We start from the raw sequence: 20021 nt of genomic DNA, 5'->3' as shown, positions 1-20021 counted from the left end.
CAGCCCACATCAAAGATGGGTCACACACGATTGGACGGTCCACATGGGCTCATATAATGGGTTGTTGATATTAAAGGCGGGTCCTATATGATGGACAATAATATTGATGGTGAACCCCGAATAATGCATGACACATATTAAGGTGGGCACCATATAAGGACAACTCATATTAAAGGTCAGCCTAATGATGATTGGTCCACATTCAAGGTGGCCCCGCATAATGGACAACCCACTTCAAAGTTGACCCCTGCATAATGGACTACCCACATCCAATGTCCAACATGATGGATGACCCACATTTGAGGTGGGCATGTTTGATTGATAGCTCACATGGAAGGTGGGCCTTACAAGGTGGATAGTCCACAAAAGGTAGGCTCCGCACGATCAATGGTTCACATTGAGGACTATGCTAAGATGGCCCAACAAAATGAATGGTCTACATTAAAGGTTTGGCCCAGGTGATATTAAGGGTGGACCCAACAAAATTAAGGGATGTGTCCAAAATCCAATCCATCTGTCAGAACGGTGCTTAGGACTCAGACACCCCTTCAAAGGGTGCAGCTAGGGATGTGCATGAGCCGAGCTCGCTCAGCTTGAATGCTATGGCGAGCCAAGCTTCATATGACCCCATTCGTTTTTAAAACAAACTAAGGTCAAGCATAGTGTAGCTTGACTCAACTCAAACTCGGTTCCGCTCAAGCTCGGCTCAAATATATATTATATTTTTTATATATTATATTATATTTAAATTTAAAAAAGTTAAAACTTAAAAAACAAAACCCTACCCTACCCAGCCGTCTACCCTTTTCTTACCCTTTTCCCTTTCCCTTACCCAACCCGCCACGCCGGAGCTCCTCTCTCTCTCTCTCTCTCTCTCTCTCTCTCTCTCTCTCTCCACACCCACAACAAGGTGTGTGTATATATATATATATATAATTTGGGGGTCGGATGTGGGTTGGGTCAGTTGGGTTGGGTGGCTGGGTTGAGGAGGGGGCAGGCTCGACTTGACTCGAGGTAAGCTCGAGTCGACTCGATCCACTAGCTCACCTCGAAAGGTTTGGCAAACAAGCCAAGATCTAATGTTAAGCTCGAGCTCGAGGAGAGCACGGATGAGTCAAGCCAAGCTTGGCCCACCTTGACTCGACTCCACTCAATGTACAGCCCTAGTTGGGCCCCTGTGGCTCCTTTGCCCAGAGACTGCCTACACAAGCTAACATCTTAAAAGTGTGATTTTAAAAAATCAAAATGCCAAACATCTTCTGCATTTACAAGTAAACTCTTGGAAAACATGAGAATTTAAGTTATAAGAGCAGTCTTGAATGAACCAAACTTCACTGATCAAACTAACATACTAACCTGATGGCATTGAAACTGATAGTCAGTACAATATTCGTACAAATTACATTCGAGATAAACTTGAAAGGAAACTAAAAACAAAGGAATGAATCATCATATATGCCCTTGCATGTGCCGTCGCAGCCCCAAAAAGGCAGGATTTTGGATGTCAAATTACACATATATGTTTAAAAGTACAAAATCAACAAGGCAACATGCTTTGTGATAACGGGAACTGCACCGACACCAAAGTTCAGTCCCTGGATGAACTACTGCTTCCAGAAGAATACCTCTTGCCGGTGTACTTCTGCAATTAAAGGTGAGCAATGACAAAAATGAGAGAGACAGCGACAGCAACAGCAACAGAAATAACAAAGACAGCATCAGAACAATAACCATGATGGTGAGTGTAGTGATCATAAATAAGAATATCATCCAATACACAGCACAACTGTTTGATTTTTAAAGTATAAATTTACTTTTATTTGCCAGATCAGCGCAACTGTTTGGTATCTATCACCACCCATTCTCAATTGGATATCCAGTGCTTGGTTCATACCAAATCATTGGTGATTTAGATTGGGCACTCGCCTTGATGGTAGAAGTGATCACTTTTCACCCCTAGGTATAAAGCTTTAGAGCTTCCTAATGTGTTTTGGCAAGGCTGAGGGAGGGAATACTAGCTCAAGCTTTCTTGGTTTGAATCAAACTCAACTGGGATTGGGTATCAAGTTGCACCAGTCTGTTTTTTCTTTATCTTTTTTTTTGGGGATTTAAAGTCATAGCTCAATTCACTTCAACCTCAGGATCTCAGGTTCAAGACCAGTTTACCTACCAAAAGAAAAGGATGGGACCTATATAAGTCCGTCGTTCTCTGATTTTGTAGCAGGTGATCAGGGTGCAACTCGGGTGGGTTCCATTGGGTTGCGGTTCAACCTGAACTCAAAGAGGACCCAAAGTCCAACCTGAGGTGCACAATCCGAATTCCTCATATACTCAACAAACCCGACCTAACCTGACCTGAATTTGCTCAATCCAATCTCAAATCGGGTTGGCTTTTCCCACCTGAACCTGGCCTGAGGACCTTGACAACCCAACTCAACCCGCCATAACTCAGATTGGGTCAATCAGGTTCAAGTTGACCTGAACTATTAAGTTACAGACCAAGCTGGTGAGGATGTGTTAGGGTGCCCGCACCTCATCACTAATTAGATTGATGATGGGTGGATAACACACCAATGAAATATGGTGTAGGCATGCAACTCAGGTTCATAACCTATCAAGTCTTAAAACGTAATCAAATCAGATAAATATCACAACACCAACAACTTGCATACATTCAGTTCTTATAAGCATTTACTTATGGTTATAAATCACTTCTTTTCCTTTCCGCTGGCCCCTTTTTTCTCAAACCCAAGTCCTGAGAATCTGCAAGATATACAGAAGACTGAAAGTAGCCTGTCTTCACCTACCCATCACCCTCTTTCTAGCATTTGTAAGTCTCTAAAATTCAACTTCACTAGTATCTTCATTTCCAAATTTCCGAGATTTTAAGCATCACTTCAATTTAATTTTAATAAAAAGAAATTGGCATATTTTCTACTTCGGTCTTCAATTATTTTCAATGCTAAAAAATAAAAGTAGCAACATCATCTACATTAACAACCAATAGCTCAAGTATTTTGTATCGAAATCATAAGAAAATGTTTTATTAAACTGATATTTTAAACTACATTATCATTTTGATGATGGGTTACCTCAGTTGTGGTGGTGGTGGTAATGATGAAAATTACAACAATGGCAAAAAAACAAAATATATATATATATATATATATATATATATATATTTCAAGCTCACCTGTTTCCCAATGCTGAACGGGACATATTTGTATTTAATCATGTGGACAATTTGACGCTTCATTGTCAGGACAAAGAGAACAATCCAGTAGAACAACAATATGGGCCAGAAGACTGGAACATCGAACATAGAAAAGAAGGTCATAACAAAAGCTACGCAGAAGGCCTTTGTAATGGAATACCTGAAAGCATGAGGGGCAAAGAATGTTACTTTCCAGAGACAACTACATCAGTTTTTTAAACATCAGCAAATCTACATTAGAAGCAAATTTTACAGTAATTAAAACTCCAGACTTTAAAAGAAACCGCAAAAAGAAAAATCATAAGAACAGCTTCACTTTCCATACATAGGCAGAACCTGTGCGAGATAGACACAGTTTCAAAATGCAGAGGATAAAATATTAGAAGGAAACTGACAAGACACCACCATTTGGTATTGAGGATCTTGGGGCACTAGGAACTTAAGATCCTGGGATTCCCTACATTTGGTGCATCAAAGTTCCTGGATCTTACATCTTAGGATTCCTCTCAGCCAAAGGCTCCTAAAGATAGTGAACTTCAGTTCCTCTTCAAATGGTGTTATTTTGATTCAAAAAGCTTGCCTCCCTTTTCTCCTTCATCCAACAAGCTCTCCCTCCCCCAACTACAATTCTCTAACCGTGAGATACATGGAAGATATCCTTACCACTCATCTGGTGGACCCAAGCATGAAGGGATCATAGCTAAAAAAATCCTGCTAGTTAGATGATCCTAGTCGTCCAACCTTAAGTGGGAGTGGGACCCATGCGAAGGGTAAAAGAGATCAATGATTGGACCTTTGCAGTATAATCATAAAGAGCACCAATTTCCTAGCTGTTAATTGGAAGGTTAGGATCATCCAACCAAAGTGAATCTCGAGGGGAATGGGCAATCAAAGGTGGAACCACATGATCGATGTCTCATATTTCCAAGCAGAGTTGTTTAGTAGGGTAGAGCAATCAAGGGTGCAACCCAAATGATTATGGTCAAGATCCATGATAGGGCCTTATCTACCATAATCAACATGGATCATCTATTTCCCTAGCCATTGATTGAATGTTTAGGACCATCCAACCGAAGTGATTTTTTTTTTAGAGTGATTGGAAATCAAAGGTGGGAACCATATGATGGATTATCTAGATCAATAATCAGACCATTTTTAATATAACCAATATGGACCATCCACTTCCCTAACCAATGGATGGATGGTTAGGATCATGCAATCAAAGTTATGTTTTTGAGAGGGGGGAAATCAAAGGTGGGATCCACATGATGGATGGTAAGAAAAATGATCGGAACTTTTCTTGTATAATCAATAACATTGTCAATTTTCCAAGCCGCCCAAACAAAAATAAAGCCAAAAGAACCCCAGGCCTAGTGTGGGAAAAGGATTAGCAAATAGTGGACACAGTTATACATACTCTACAGTTATTGCCTCCCTTACATTTGAGAGACTCTCCAAACTAGATCTTGAACCAATCGACTCAACCAAGTACTTGAAATCTAACCATTTCAATTAGACTTGATCAAGATTGAAGTTTAGTTAATAGGGTACTGTGGTTATGCTAAAACCAAAAGAGGATGATAAAATTCTTGTAAAAACTTGAGAAATCATACTGAGTTAAAAGTTCACCCAGGCTCGAAGAACTAATCTAGTATTCTCCCCGGTCATAGTTAGCAAAACACCACAGGGCAAAAGAACGGTACAGGAAATGATTGTGTTTAATTCAGTTTTTTTTAAGACACAGGGTATCCCCGCCCCTTTTGAGGCGAGACTATTCCCTACGGATACACGAAATTACCCACAACCACGTGTATCGGATAATGCCAAGGAGGGGAGTCGAACCCACACTTGTAGGGAGCAAACCCACGGTGATGGCCACTCGCCCAAACCTCGTTGATCCTCAAAAAAAGGTCAAAAGTTCGATCAAAGAAATGGAAACATAAGAAATCGGAGAAGAAAGTTTTGGGTTTAATATGGTTTCGACTCAAAAAGACAAAGTGAAAAATGGCTATATACAGACGTCTGTGGACCTCCTTCTCAAAGCATGGCATGGCTTCAGATTTGGGAAAAAGAAGACGCAGATATGGAGAATGGTTATTCTCGCTATTTGGTGGCCTGTGTGGGTTGAAAGAAAGAAATAGGTGCTTCAGAAACTTCTCCTCCTCTGCCGAGACAGTTACTTTCAAAGCAAAAAACCTGGTGATCGAATGGGCCACTTACGCAAATTCCTTAAGGGAAGTCAATTTTTCTTTTCTTATTGCTTAATGGCTTCCGCCATCTCAGCGAAGCCTTTTTCTGTTTTTTCTTTTCCCTGGTGTGCAGTTATTTTTGTACTTCTTTTCCTTTTAATGCATAACCATTGCCTTTCAACGACCAAAAAAAAAAAAAATCTATCAATGGATGATTTTTTTTTATTTTTTTTTATTTTTTTGAAGCTTTATCAATGGATGATAATGACCAATCTATGTATTTAAATCACCCTCAAAGAGTTTTTTGTTTTTAATAGAACATCTTTTTGAAGAAAACAAGCTTAGTTCAGTTTGCCAAAAATAGTGATTTTTTTCCTGCTGATCATATGAAAAGTACAGAATTTTAAACATTGAAACAATTTATGAGTTTTTTTTTCCAAATATATGAAGCTTAAGATGGGCTTCCACTATGTCCTAGAACAGTCAAGCCTCAGTTGAGTTTCAAGCATTTAAACCTAGAAGCAAATCAATCATTTAATGGTGCATGATTAGATTTAGAACCTCAAGTGGATACCAACACAAAATCAACCCCACAAATGATCATAAATATGAAGTTACATCTTAGGGACCAAGAGGTCCAAATAAATACATTTTAAAAACAAAATAAAAGGACCTCCATTAAAGTAAATCAAACCATCGACTAATTATGCAGCTGACAAACCTGTATGGAATCATGCTTTCACTCCCACAAAACTTGTAAGACATGTGCGACATTCATGCCATGAGGGGAAAAAAAAGGGAAATGAAAAAGACGAAGAAGCAATTCAAGTTTGGTTAGTTTGAGTTTTGATACTATGAATTAAGAATATAATGTTTGACATGAGAATTAGATGGCATATCCTTTGGATTGAGAACATTGTTGTCAAATGACATATGTGATCGTATGCAACCCAAGAGAGCTATGCGGATATGCAATTGCACAATCGCATGAGCCATCACGTAGCCCCTTTTTAATTAAAAACATCGAATAAAATAAGGAAAAATGGAAGAAGAAAAAACTGAAATTATGAAAATAAAAATACTACTACAAGTGTAGGGAATTGTTTTTTATAGTTTTATTATCAATTTCATTAAAAAAAATTATATTTATTACACCTATTAGATTATTAACGAGAACAGGTCAACCAACAAGTACTCAAATGAATGCATATACTCAAAAATGTGTACAAAAAAAAAAACGTGGTTTTTACTGCAAAATTCCTGAGGAATCTCTATTTTACCAAATAATGCGTGGACGATTGGAAATTACATATAGGTACTTTTTGAGGGATGAAATTATTACATTAAAAAAATGCCCTCATTTATTTTTCTTCAAAAAGTAGTGAAAGTGAATCCTTGGGGGGCCCACATGGTATGTGTGTAACATCCAACCATCCAACGTATGCACCCCCACCATGTGATAACATGAACAAAACATCAAGCCGATCAAATCATCAGATAGGCTACACTTGAATTGGGATATTTTGAATGGTGTATATTCTTTGTTATGGATTGGCACACCTTATGATTGGATGCACCATATTTTTGGTTCATATAATAATAATGTTGATGTGCATATGTTGGACAGGTTGGATGTGAGACACATAGTATATGGGCCCCACAATTCTCGATTCTCCACTTTGTTGGAAAGAAAAAATAGAGGGCAGTAATGTAATTTCTCCTCTGGAAAAGCACCACTACCTGGGAATATCAGTTCCTTGAGGCACTATTTGGTAAAATCCAAATTGGGGACGAATTTTGCAGTAAAAATCCCTAGAAATTTTATTAATGTGATTTTGAACAGAGATTTTTTAACTAGGAATTTTATTAATCTGATTTTGCTGGGAGATTATGCCATCACATACCGTGTATGTGATGGCATAATCGCATAATTAATGGCATATGCGATTGCATATTCTTGCATATGACCACATAATGCCCAACAGTCATAAAACCGCATATGATAATATGGAATAAGTGGCATATGCTGTCAAAATGGCATATGAAATCGCATATGACAACACTAATCGAGAATCATACAAGGGTGAGTGCGTGCGTGCGTGCATGCGCCTATGTGCGTGATGATATGGAAAATCATATGATTCCTCATAAAAGAAAAGATAATTGAGCACGTTGTGGCAACGGTTTGAATGCCCACAGCTAAATAAATGGGAAAGCACGAGACTCGTCACAAGTAGGTGCTGGGCCTTGCTTGCGATTACTGGACACAATGGGTATCATCGATTATATTTAGGTTTATAAAATTGAAACTCAACTCCCAACTTTGTGTTTCTTTGACTTTGAATAGACTCAAAACTTCTGTCGAGTATTGATCTCTCACAACTTCATCTGAGTTTAAAAAGGTGATATAGCCTGCATTTTTTTAGTTCCCAAGTACTCCAACACTGTAACTCCATCTGGTAGATATGCGCTGGCCAATCGCTAGGTAGGTATTAAGGAAGTCACCAAAATCTTACAAACCAATCATGAAAATTGTTGTTTTGAATTGCTAAAGTACTCAAATAGCCTGGTTCAAAGCTATAACGCTGATAATGATGATCCAATGGCAACACAGAGGGACAAACCGTAAATTCCAAAAAGTGGATGTCCACAAATCAAAGAGGGTTCAATAGAGGAACTGGGCGCTCTCTTCTAAATGGAGGTGCCATTTTATAGACGACCCAAACTGAGATAAAGCATGGCCTTCCAGAGAGGAGGTGATGCAAGTAGATCTCCAAGGACCCCATATGATCAAACTTATAGGTCCCAAATTGCCACACGTGCTGAGAAACTAGTGTTTGGTTAGTTGGTTTTGTCATGCTGAAGTTTAAAGAAAGTTATTTCTAAGCATGTGTTGCTTTGTTCCAAGCATATATTCCTCCTAATCTAAGAATGGGTTGCCAATAGTAAGGGTGGCCATAATGGTAGTTACCTTTTTTTTATAAATTAAAAAAAAAAAAAACTATTTCAAACTCGTAACGGATGTGATGGGGACATCTCGCGCACCCCCCCCCCCCCCCCCCGGGGGGCACGTACGCAAGGAGGAGGGCCCCACCATCGATCTAAATCGATGACGACGTCCAGGGAGAACCCCCTAATTAAAGGACTGCGTTTTGGTTCCTTGGAGTGGACACGATCATCATGTGAATCCCACCATGGGTTCTCATTATCGTGGCCCACTATTCCAAACAATCTAGTACTTTGAGTTTTTGTTATTATTGTTATTAGGAACAGCATGGACAGTTTAGATTATTTTGATTAGTTGTTAATTATGTTTACTTGGTCTCTAAGTAATAGGTGGAGTATAGGATTTTATTATAAATAGGCACCCTTTGTAGTCTTTTTCCTCATTAAAGATTAAATAAAATTTCTACATTTTCCTGCTCCTCTCTGAGTTGTGAAGCCTAATTGGGTGCGAAACCCTCCATTCTTCAAAGGGTTAACTACCGTGGTGCAAAGCCACCTCCATCCTAAATCGCCCCCATCTCCTACTATCCATATTCATCATCTCCTACAACTATTCCCTTATCAAATCCACCCACGTTTGCAACTAATCTTTCCCCTACAGCAGATTTCCAAAATCTATCCCTGCAAGAGGGCTGAAACTTCGGCAGAGCACCGTGCACAAACCAGACATCCGATCGGCGTGAAACTTGACGTGAAGGTGAACCTCCCCTGGCCAACTAACACCTAGCTGGCTGATTTCAGATTCGTGGGCCCTACACACGTGCGGGGAGGATCCCACGCACGTGCGTCAGGCCCGGGCCGCTGTCCACACGTGTGGATCATCTTGGGTTCGTTTCTCTCTTCTATTTCACTCCTCTCTCCCCTTAATTCCCTAACTCTAACCCTAGATAATCTTAAATCCCAAGTCCTATTCCACTTTTGCAAACCCTAGGTTTTCCAGATTTGAAACATGTGAATATTTTGGATTGGGAAGTAATCCTTTGCATGTGTGGATGAATTTACTCTCCTTCGAGCATTGTTTAGTCTATAATTTTTATTTGATCCAGCCCTAACATAGATTCCCCTTGTTGAATGCTTGACTTTTATTAGGGACGTGGAATTTTTTGTGATTGGTAGTGTGATCTAAAGCCTAAAATCTTGCATATCATATTTAATTTTCATGTCCTGCATCCGGATGTTACAACCGTTACAGGATAGTTAGGGATCAATTTTTCTGTTACGATCGCATAACGCATAATGGTTACCACTATTACCGTTACATAATAGTCGTTACGAACGTTATATAACCATTTTGGAATACCTTGGCGGTGACACTTCTAAGGATTTACAAATTTAGATTTTTATGCATTTTTACTTGGAACCGGTCACAAACTTCTGACCTGAGGATCTTAGAAAATCTAGATTTGATGAACCCATCATTTTGGCTTGCATTAAAAGAGGGCTGGTTTCTAGACGAGACGGATCGGAAGTATGAAAAGCAATTAGCAAGTTGGGTGAAATCTCTAACACAAGTAGAGGTCTCTAAGTTGGGGAAAATCTCAAATACATGTACAACAATGTTTTCATAGGGTCATCATTACCAACTTTTTCAAATTGCTTATTGATGCACATATGGGAGGACTTTTGGGTTGGAGAAGCAACTATTGCGGCTCCATTCACATCTCTCTAATCCTTATCCATGCATGAAGTGGCCATAGTGTAGGATTATCATAAACACCTTTGGGGAACACTAGCGTTGCTCTGTCAAAATCTCAAGAATGGGGAGACTTAAATGCTTCAAAGAGCTTATGGGCATTTTGAAGGATGTCCATACCAATAATGAGTATGAAAGAGTTGATGAGTACCTCAGATGACAATCTCTCTTTACATGTGTTTTTTGTATTACCACTTATAGAACTGAGGAGTCTCCTATGTGCCAGGGTGTGTGGAAGTCGCATAGCCCAAGGGTGAAGCCTTATGATCAGATGGCCAAGGCAGACAAAATTTCTTGGAGGTGATTGGTGGTAAGAATCTTGTTGGCTAGCCATTCACAAGGGCTTTTACCTTCACTGGAACAACAAACATACTAGATCCACAAAAGTCCGTAGATACACTTAACAGCAAACCAGCACACTTAACAGCAAACCAGCCAAGGATTTAACCATAGTTGCACAAAGCATGAAGTGAAGTAGCAAGAAATTGGGGTGTGGCTGCAAGGAAGCATTTGCTTCAAAATACTATCAAGTGCGAGTGGCTAGGAAGCAGGATCAGGAACATAAGTCTGAAGCACGATTCAAAGCAGGCACAACACCTAGTTAGAAGGATCTCATAACTAAGGATTTAATTATCTCCCATCAAATTCCATATCACAAACCCTCAGATCCAAGCCGGATTGAGGAATATAAATTGTTTTCAGTAGATCCAGCAATGGTACAACACTTGAGATTTCCTCTTCCCTTCAGTTCCCATGAAAGGTTGGACACCAGACAATCTTACCATCCAGCTGTTGGAAGAATTAATTAACCATTGCCCCTCTATTTGCAGTGATCTTATACAGACTTTCAAATAACAGGGCATCCGATACCCATATGAGTTCCCAAAACTGAAACTGTCATCGCTGGCAACTTTGACGCGAAGTTGGTTGGAGCAGAGTGCCTGTGCCCACAACAAAGCTCTCTAAGTGAGCGAGCCCACTCTACTGGAAGTGTCCGCACCTCACATGTTCTTAGCTTCCCCATACTTCATTGCTAGAAACCTTCTCGACAAAGATGATGCCACTTGCCTATCCTCTACCATCACTTTTTTTCCTTTTTCTTTTCTTTTTTTTTTTCCTTTTTTTTTCTTTTGAACAGTATCCTCCACCAAGGGACCAACACTTTCCCAACTTCACCAAGTTTATCATCCTTACGCTTCTAAGACCAAGACCACCACAGCTAATACGCTTGCAAATCACTTTTTTTTCCTTTTAAAGATGAAATATTATTAAGGCCATGGGCCAAAAAGAGAAACAGAAAACAAAGGGAAAAACAGCAACAAAAGAAGCCAAGAAAAAGAAAAGAGGAGACTCAGGGTGCCCACACCCTGATATACATTACAACCCTGCCCTCAACCACATCACTAGAACCCCTCTAATTACAAAAACAGCATTTATTCCTTTCCATCCAAATTGCCCAGAAAGTCGCCATCAAGGCACTTCTCCACTTCTTTCCAAAAGAGCCATTGGAATCGACATGCCAACTACGAAGAAGAGCTTCAACCGTGGCTAGCATGACCCAAGATAAGCCTGCTGATCTAAAGATCCCAGACCAGACGATTCGAGAGAAGGAACACTGAATGAATAACTGGTCCACCATTCCTCTGCCTGAAGGCATAAAGGGCGCCTGTTAGGAATGATAAAAGATCTTTTTGAGTAAGTTGTCAATTATAAGAATCTTGTTATGGCCTAGCAGCCGCACAAAGGTGGCTGGCTACCTTGGGAGGGGCTTCATAGGACCAAACATTGGAAGTGTAGCTGATCTCCCCATCAACCTAGGGAGGCAACAAGATGGAATACAAAGATCAAACAAACAAGGCACTACTCCTGAAAAATCTCAAAAGCAGAGGGTCCTCCGCTCCTGAAGAAGGCTTGATCCCCCGCAAAAAGGAGCTATGTTGGCACAGAGATGTTGGCAACCTTTGATGACAGATACACCAGTAGAGTATCCAGAACATATTTAAGAGGGTGATTCTCCCTCCCAATGACAGAGACTCGGTTTCCAAATCGCATACTTTCTACTATATTTTTCAGTCACCTCATCCCAAACCAAACTTTCAACACAATTTTGCCTTTGACAACCCAAATACCCAAGTTTTTAAATGGAAGAGCAGCCATGCCATACCCTATTCCCCTCATAATAGAGGATGGAACCACTATGAAGATTAATACCCATGATGTTGCTTTTGCCAATGTTCACCTAAAGGCCTAATATTGCTTTGAAAACTAGAAGAGTATCTTCGTAATTACAAGCCTCCCTGATTGAGCAATCTCCAAAGAACAAAGTAACATCAAAGCATTGCACACAACTCACCCTTACGTTGTCAATGCCCACTAATGCAAGCTCGACTTAAACGGCATTCTGTAGTAGTCTTGACAGATATTCAACGACAACGAAAAAAAGCAATGGGAATAGGGGATCGCCTGCCGAAACTTGGCTCACCCTTAAATCCTTTGAGGGACCTATAAATAAGGATAGAGAACCAAGATGAAGAGATGCATGCTCTAATCCATTTCTGCACCTTCAGACTGAACCCCATATGCCCCAACAAGTATAAGAGAAACCCCCAATTGTCATAGTCATATGCTTTTTCCATGTCCACCTTGAAGAGAAACCTCTTAACCCCTTTTTGTTGTATTCATCAACAAGCTCATTGGCGATGACCAGTCCATCCAAGATAGATCTCCTAGGGAAAAATGCACCCTAGGAAACAGGAACCTCAGATAACATTATAAAAAAACATCATCAACCACATGATCAAAACCTCAGCGATTAACTTACATACACTGTCAGTGAAGCTAATTGATCCAAAATTGAAGACACATTTTGCTCCATCTTTCTTCGAGATTAGCAAAATGAAGGAAACCCCAGCAATTTGATGACAGCAATGCAGCAAGGATATCTCATAATACAATCAACAAGTCTGATTGATCACATCCCAGGCATCTTTGTGAGAGAACCAATGGAACTTGTATGGCCTGGGAGCACGATCCCCTCTTGCATCGAATATGGTAGTTTCAACTTCTTCCTCGAACTCCGCTTCCAAATCAGGAGATTGTGTAGCCAGCATTACATCAAACTGGACTCCTAGCAGAGGCCTAGAAGGGAATTCTTTTAAGAAGGATGAGGAAAAGAAAATAATAAAACAATTAAAGATTTCCTCTCTCCCATGTATAATTTGCTCCCCATATGTGATTGCAGAGGTCCAGTTTGCTCTACACTGGGCATTGGCAATCTTGTAAGAGTATGCCTTATTGTTATCCCCTTCTTTTATCCATCTATTGTGATTCATGAGAATGTTGTCTCTAGTCAACTTTCTCTCTCCATTAGAATTGCTTCCAAAAACTTTACTACTTCTTTCCAAGTCACATCTTCTAATGATAAGGTTCTGGAGACGTCTTTGATTCTTTCCAAGTTAGCCAGCTCTCATTGCAAACTAGCCATGGACTCCATATCACCGAAAACCCCCTTGTTCCAATCTTTCAACTTCTATTTCAAAAGCCTAACCTTGGCACTGAGCCGATATCCATTGCTACCCGAAATATAGAAAGAACTCCATACCTGAACCACAACTAAGAAATCTAGGATCTCCAACCACATGATCTCAAAATGAAACAGTCTTGAGCTCCACGAATCCAATTTTGTCAACAGGCAGATTGGCTTATGACCATATATCCCATTCAAGAGAGCCTTTTGATTTGCCTTAGGAGTCATTTGGATGACTGTAAAATTCTTAAGTTGTAAAGGGATCACACGTAATCAGATTGCAGGAGTTGTTTAGATACCTGCATTTGCCTGCAAAGGCTTTACAAGCTGTAAACACATTCCAACTTTTAGCTGCAATTTGAAACATGGCAAAAAGCCACGCTTCAAATTATAGGTGAAGTCTTTATTTTTTTTAAGATAACGAATATTTATTAAGCAAACAAACAAAAAAGTACAAAGAGATAAACCGAACTGCTGAGATAGCGATCCAGCTACACAGCAATAAAATGGAGATTACAGCCCTAAAGTTTTTCAACATTGGAAGCCCACTCAACAATTAACAACCTCACCCTTTGAGATATAGACTCTGCCAATTTACTTTCACCATGAAAGCATCTACCATTCCTTTCTTCCCACACAGACCACCAAACAGCCAGAATGGACATTCTCCATAAACCAGTCCTTTGGCTGCCCATTTTTGCTCCATGCCAAGCCTTTAGTAGTTTGCCCGCTTATGAAGGAAAGGACCACAGCACTTCAAACCGGGATAAGATATCAGACCAAATCCAATTAATAAAACTACAGTGGATAAAAAGGTGGTCCACCAATTCCTCGTTTCCCATACAACATAGGCAGACATTCGGGACAATCGTTCCCTTTTTTCACAAGTTATCCACTATTAGGACCTTCTTCTTGCCTACCAGCCATCCAAAAGTTGCGATCTTGGGCGGGACATTATACTTAATATAACACAATGGTTGACACACACTGATGATGTGTGGGGCCCACCATAATGTGTATAGTACATCCAATCTGTCCATCATGTGCTTCCCTTAATAGTCTCTTGTGGCCCCAAAAAAATAGCTTGATTGATCATCAAACGGACCACACGAGTGGGAAGCATGGAACGTCCGCCATTATAAACTTTTAGATGCATTTGGGGGTCACTGTGATGGGTGGAGGACATCTAATCCGTCCAGTGCATGCAAAACTTTCAAATGCATCTGGGGACCACTGTGATGGGTGGAGGACATCCAATCCGTCCAGTGCATGCAAAACTTTCAAATGCATTTGGGGACCACTGTGATGGGTGGAGGACATCCAATTTGTCCAGTGCATGCATGCTCTGATGCACTCCTAAGCCCCCCCCAAAAAAAAAAAAAAAATCGAATACTTTTTATGTTATTTGCCGATTTTGGCAGGATTTTCCACCTCAAGCTCTAAGTGGTGTGACTACCTACTTTATACATGTAAACACTTCACAAGTTAGCCAAAAACATAATTTATTTACCTATAATTAGATTACCACTTAAAAGCCAAACCGAATAGCATGTAAATAGTTAACACCTGAAACTCTTTTCAGGTGTAAAGTGTTTGCAACTTAAAAGTTTACAGGCATCCAAACGACCACCACTTCCCAAGATAACAGGATGAGAAACATGCCACTCTACGACGCATCATTGGCATATCTTGTTTATTCAACCATGTGTGTTTCACCCACGAAAAGAGGAAGGAAAATCAACCCCCATTTATCTCAAAAATACATTGAAACGTTTCATACTCGATGTTACTATTGATCCTCCCAGCTACTCATAGCCAAATCTTATCACATTAAAATCACCTCGTAAAAAATACCAGATGTCAATCCCAAATCTTTGGATGCAACCAAGCTCCTCCAAAACTTCAGCCTCAATCCCAAATCATTAGGGCCATACACTGGTGATAAAGCCCAGTAACTCCCACCCACCGTTGACTAGAATAGGATCGACAAAGACCACTTGACCTCCATTAAAGATAGCTTCCTAAGAGATGAAGGTTCTCATATGACCACAACCTGCCCAGACCTTAAAATGAAATTAACATTGTCCCATAGTAAGTCAGAGCTCCCCTAATCCCCTTAGATCTCAATGTCAAATATCTCAAAGGGATCATTCTTTATTTCCTGCAAGGTTTTGGATATCGATACCCGGGGGCATATCGAGCCAGCCAACATACAAGACGATCCAGTTGCTGTATGGTCATGTCAGCTCGTAACAACTGAAATCATTTTTTAAGCCAAATAATTAGGGGAAATGTCAAGAAAAGGGGAAATAATGATATATTCAAGAATATATCTTTTTTTCTGTATTTTGGACATGTATACAATCAGGTACCAGGACTTCCATTGGTAAGAATGTTGTCTACCAGCTCGTCATATCAAAAGTCAGCCAAATGAACCCACTTTGAACACAAATCAAGCATCACTTGGTGAATCAGGGCCCATTACATTGAAATACAATAAAATAAATATGAAAACATGGAGGGAAAAAAAGTGACAACTTACCCTTTTTTTCTTTTTTTTCCCATAATGGTCTATTCCACCTTATTTGGTCAAATCCCACAGTTATTTTGTTGATCCCAAAAATAAGCCTAGATCTAGTCTACAATGACTTTCTAAGCTTCCTTTGATGTTTAAATTAAAAGAGAGAGAGAGAGAGAGAGAGAGAGAGAGAGACGGGAGAAATTTTGGAAAATGTTTAAAATTTGGGCCTTTATGGCCGTATCAGCCTGGGCCCATGCTGGCACCAATACGACTAGTATCGGCCAATGTGGGCTGTTTCAGCCCCGTATCGCATATACTGATAGGCTGGTACGGATGCAATATAGCCATATCAGCCAATGCGAGACAGATATTCAAAACCATGGTTTCCTGCAACATGGTCTCCTTAATGTCAGGCATCTCAAAGGAATATTTCTTTGTTTCCTACAGCGTGATCACAGCAGAATGATTCAAATGAACCAACTCTTTGATCCATGACTTCTATCAACACTACCAAACCCCCTGATATTCCACAAAATGATTATCATTTGAGCACAGTAGGAAGGTCATTCCATCCCCAAAAACCATCTTTCCTCAACAGCCTATTGTCATAGTTTATGGACAATTTCAAATTTTGGAGCTCACACACACCCTTTGTCTTCTCAGGCAGCAATTCCAAATAGAAAGCTCCGCCAGAAGTCTTTTGGCCTCAAAGTATCCCAAAATGGTTACATAACGGTAACGGTGGTAACCGTTATATTTTACGGGGTCATAATGGCTGTTATGAAAAAAATGACCCGTTGGGGGGCCGAAATAAGTTTTTTTCAAAAAGAAGTGGTAATGGCCATTACAGCCCATATCATCAAGGTAACTGCGGTGGCAATACCCTTACCATTATGAAACAACTTGTCTGGCATTGATACAATGGAAAATAACTCTAAAACAATCTACTCCCCATTGATATCCACTCCAGTCGTGTTCGCTAGATTTTAAAGAATTATCTTACCCAAGACGACTCTTCTAAATTACTCACATTTGGTAGACAGGGAACAGCTTGACAACAGATACCAGAGTCACCTTTGCTTTCATTTGCTCAACTAACACCCGCCCTAGCTGCCAGCCACTGGGAGAGCCAACTGACAACCACTCAGCATATCTTTGGCTCTTGTTTGGGTTTTTTAAAGACCTGAGTTCAAAAGGGGGCATCTAGAAATGATTGCCTCTAGGATTGGAAGGTTGCAATCAGCTTTGGGGTCAAAAAACTTGAAGAACAGGTCCCATTGGATCTTCTTTAGTCAGGCTTTGGAAGTCAATTTTCATCATTGATCCACTGGCAACCTAAGTCTCTAGGATAGGAGTATGGAGAGATGCTAAGGGGGGGTAGCATGGTGACGTTTTCTAGGCCATGTGATGCAGTCACTTCCAATGAGGCAGAGGCACTTGTACTTTGTGTAGCATGTGAAGTTCAGCTTATTCTTTTTACGGGGCCTTAATGATCGAAGGAGGCTCTTGACGAGGGTTATGAAATAGGCTTCCTCATCAAATCCAAGGACATGGAGATTAGTGCCCGTAACCTCTAATATTAAAGCTCTTGCCTCTTGGTTATGAGCTTATGATATAGCACATTTTTCCACCAAAAAAAAAAAGTACACAGAATCATTCAAAAGAATCAAAACATATCTGGCAAGTATAAGTTTTAAAGGGTGGCCGTTAGATCTCGATTATGCAATTATGCAACTTTCAAGATGAAATCAGACGGAATGTAACTGCAATTCACGGGACACTTTCTTTTTCTCAATCGAATCCAATTCAATGGATACTTTGTCACCATGATTACTACCAGAAATCATAACTTTTTCTCATTTCCAATTCAATTCACCTGTGCATCCAAACACAGCCTCAATCAAATTCATTAACAAAAATGAATGTTGCGCAATTAGAGCTGAAATTACCAGAACTTGAACTCCGGGAGCCGCCGCATGAAGGGCTTGAATTCGTCAGAGCCCCTGGTGGGGAGAGACGGCCCGTCCATGACTTCCAACTCCGGATCCACCTTCGGCGACAAGAATCCGATCAAGAGATTCAACAAGTAGATGCCAAGGCCGTACGTCACGATGTAGAATCCTTGAAGGTAATAGACGCGGAGGGAGTAGATCGACGCAAGGCCCGCAGTTCCCAGCCATCGACCTAACGAATGCGGGGTCGATCTGTCGAGGTAGTGCTGGAAAGTTTTCCAGAATTCGCTTCTCCATTTCGCAATGGAAGAACTGTCGCCGGCATCCCCCGAGACTCCCTCCATTGGAATTAGGGTTTAGGATCTGATAAAGAAGCAGAGAATTAGGGTTAGGGTTGGGGTTTTGATCGATCGAAGGGAGAAATAGCGGAGAGGAGACGGAGATTTCCGATGCTTTTCTTCTCTTTTCTTTTCTTTTCTTTACTTCTCTCTTCTTCCTGTTTTGTAGCGGCGAGAGCAGAAAGAAGGCCTTTGAAAACCTGCCGACGAAGATCAACTATGCGCGAGCAACATGCTGCAGACGCGCATCCGGACGCGACAAACACCAGCGCACCACTCGTGTGGGAGATTCGGCGAGGAAAACGCTGGCGTAACTCGGGTGGATACGTCGCGGCGCGAACTAGATTAGATACGGCCCGGCCTCACAAAATACGGTGTGGCCCTTACCGTTGGGCCAATTTGATATATTAATTATATATCCACTCCGTCCATCCGTTTTTCCCCATCATTTTAGGGCATTAGCCTAAAAGTGAATAAGATCCAAATCTCAGGTGGACCATACTAGAGGAAACAGTGGTGATGGAACGCCCTACCATTAAAACTTCCCGAGGTATTTGCCAGCCAACCTGTATATGTGGCTCATTAATGGTCAATCACCACCGTTTCCTATAATATGGTCCACATGAGAACGGATATGCTTATTTTTATTATTTTATCATCCCCTAAAAATTATCCGTAAAAACGGATGGGCCATGTGGATATAAAATACAAAATACATAGGTGTTGCCACGGTAACGGCCGCATGGGTGAGGCGGCTAGTGGTCGGTGTTCTGTGGGGCCCACAATGATGCATGTGTTATCTTACGTGTAAATGACTTTTGGACGCGGTTTGGTCAGGGCTAGCGACTGGTGCTCTATGGGCCCACTATGATTTATATATTTGTTCTCCTTACTATTCTGCCATTTTTATTTTTTTTGGGGATCGTTTCGGGCTTTATCCGAAAATTAAGGCAAATCTAAATCTTAAGTAGACCACGCCACAAAATAGTGGTGATTGGATGTCTACTATTAAAAACGTCTAAGGCTCACTGTAATGTTTATTTAACATCCAACTGTTGGTTAGGTCATACAGACCCAGATGAATGGAAAAAAACTAATATGAGCTTGATCCAAAATTAGTGTGGCTCCAGGAGACTTTAACTGTGATGTTGTCTACTTGAGAATTGGTTCTTTCTATTTTTTCGGCTCATATTATTAAATAATATAAAAAATTTAATGAACCACATATATCATGGTGGGGCCACAAAGCACCAACTACTAGCCATTGGCTAGTAGATGGCCCACCTTGGTTTTTGAAGCGTGCAACTTTTGTGATTAATTCTTTTATCCCAATAAAGAATCATATGAATGGATTGGATGACATATAAACACTACGAAGTGCCCTGCACAAGGTAATGGTGGTTGTGTGCATCTCAACTAATTCTTATGGTATGCCTTACCTAAGTTTTGCATCTTCCTTGTTCTTTTACTTCCATCGTGCTCATGATTCACCTTACATGATGTACGGAGTGGATCTCACAAAAGTTCCACCTATGTGCTCTTAGCTAGTGAAAGGGACATGCTTCTAACCCAAAATTGAAAT

At 40.4% G+C, this 20021-nt stretch overlaps 1 protein-coding gene across 1 annotated transcript; it reads right to left on the bottom strand.

Moving 5' to 3' along the window:
• Positions 1-1330: 1330 nt before the first annotated feature.
• LOC131237956 (protein RER1B-like) lies at positions 1331-18763 on the bottom strand. Its single transcript, XM_058236073.1, has 4 exons — positions 18544-18763; positions 18099-18455; positions 3194-3374; positions 1331-1642 (listed from the first exon to the last, which is right to left on the bottom strand). The coding sequence occupies exons 2-4, from the start codon at positions 18443-18445 to the stop codon at positions 1589-1591; spliced, it is 582 nt and encodes a 193-aa protein (XP_058092056.1). The 5' UTR covers positions 18446-18455; positions 18544-18763; the 3' UTR covers positions 1331-1588.
• Between the last annotated feature and the right edge of the window lie 1258 nt (positions 18764-20021).

The sequence above is a fragment of the Magnolia sinica genome, chromosome 2 (assembly GCF_029962835.1).
Source record: "Magnolia sinica isolate HGM2019 chromosome 2, MsV1, whole genome shotgun sequence".
Lineage (NCBI taxonomy): Eukaryota > Viridiplantae > Streptophyta > Magnoliopsida > Magnoliales > Magnoliaceae > Magnolia > Magnolia sinica.
This window is presented reverse-complemented; position numbering and strand designations above follow the sequence as displayed.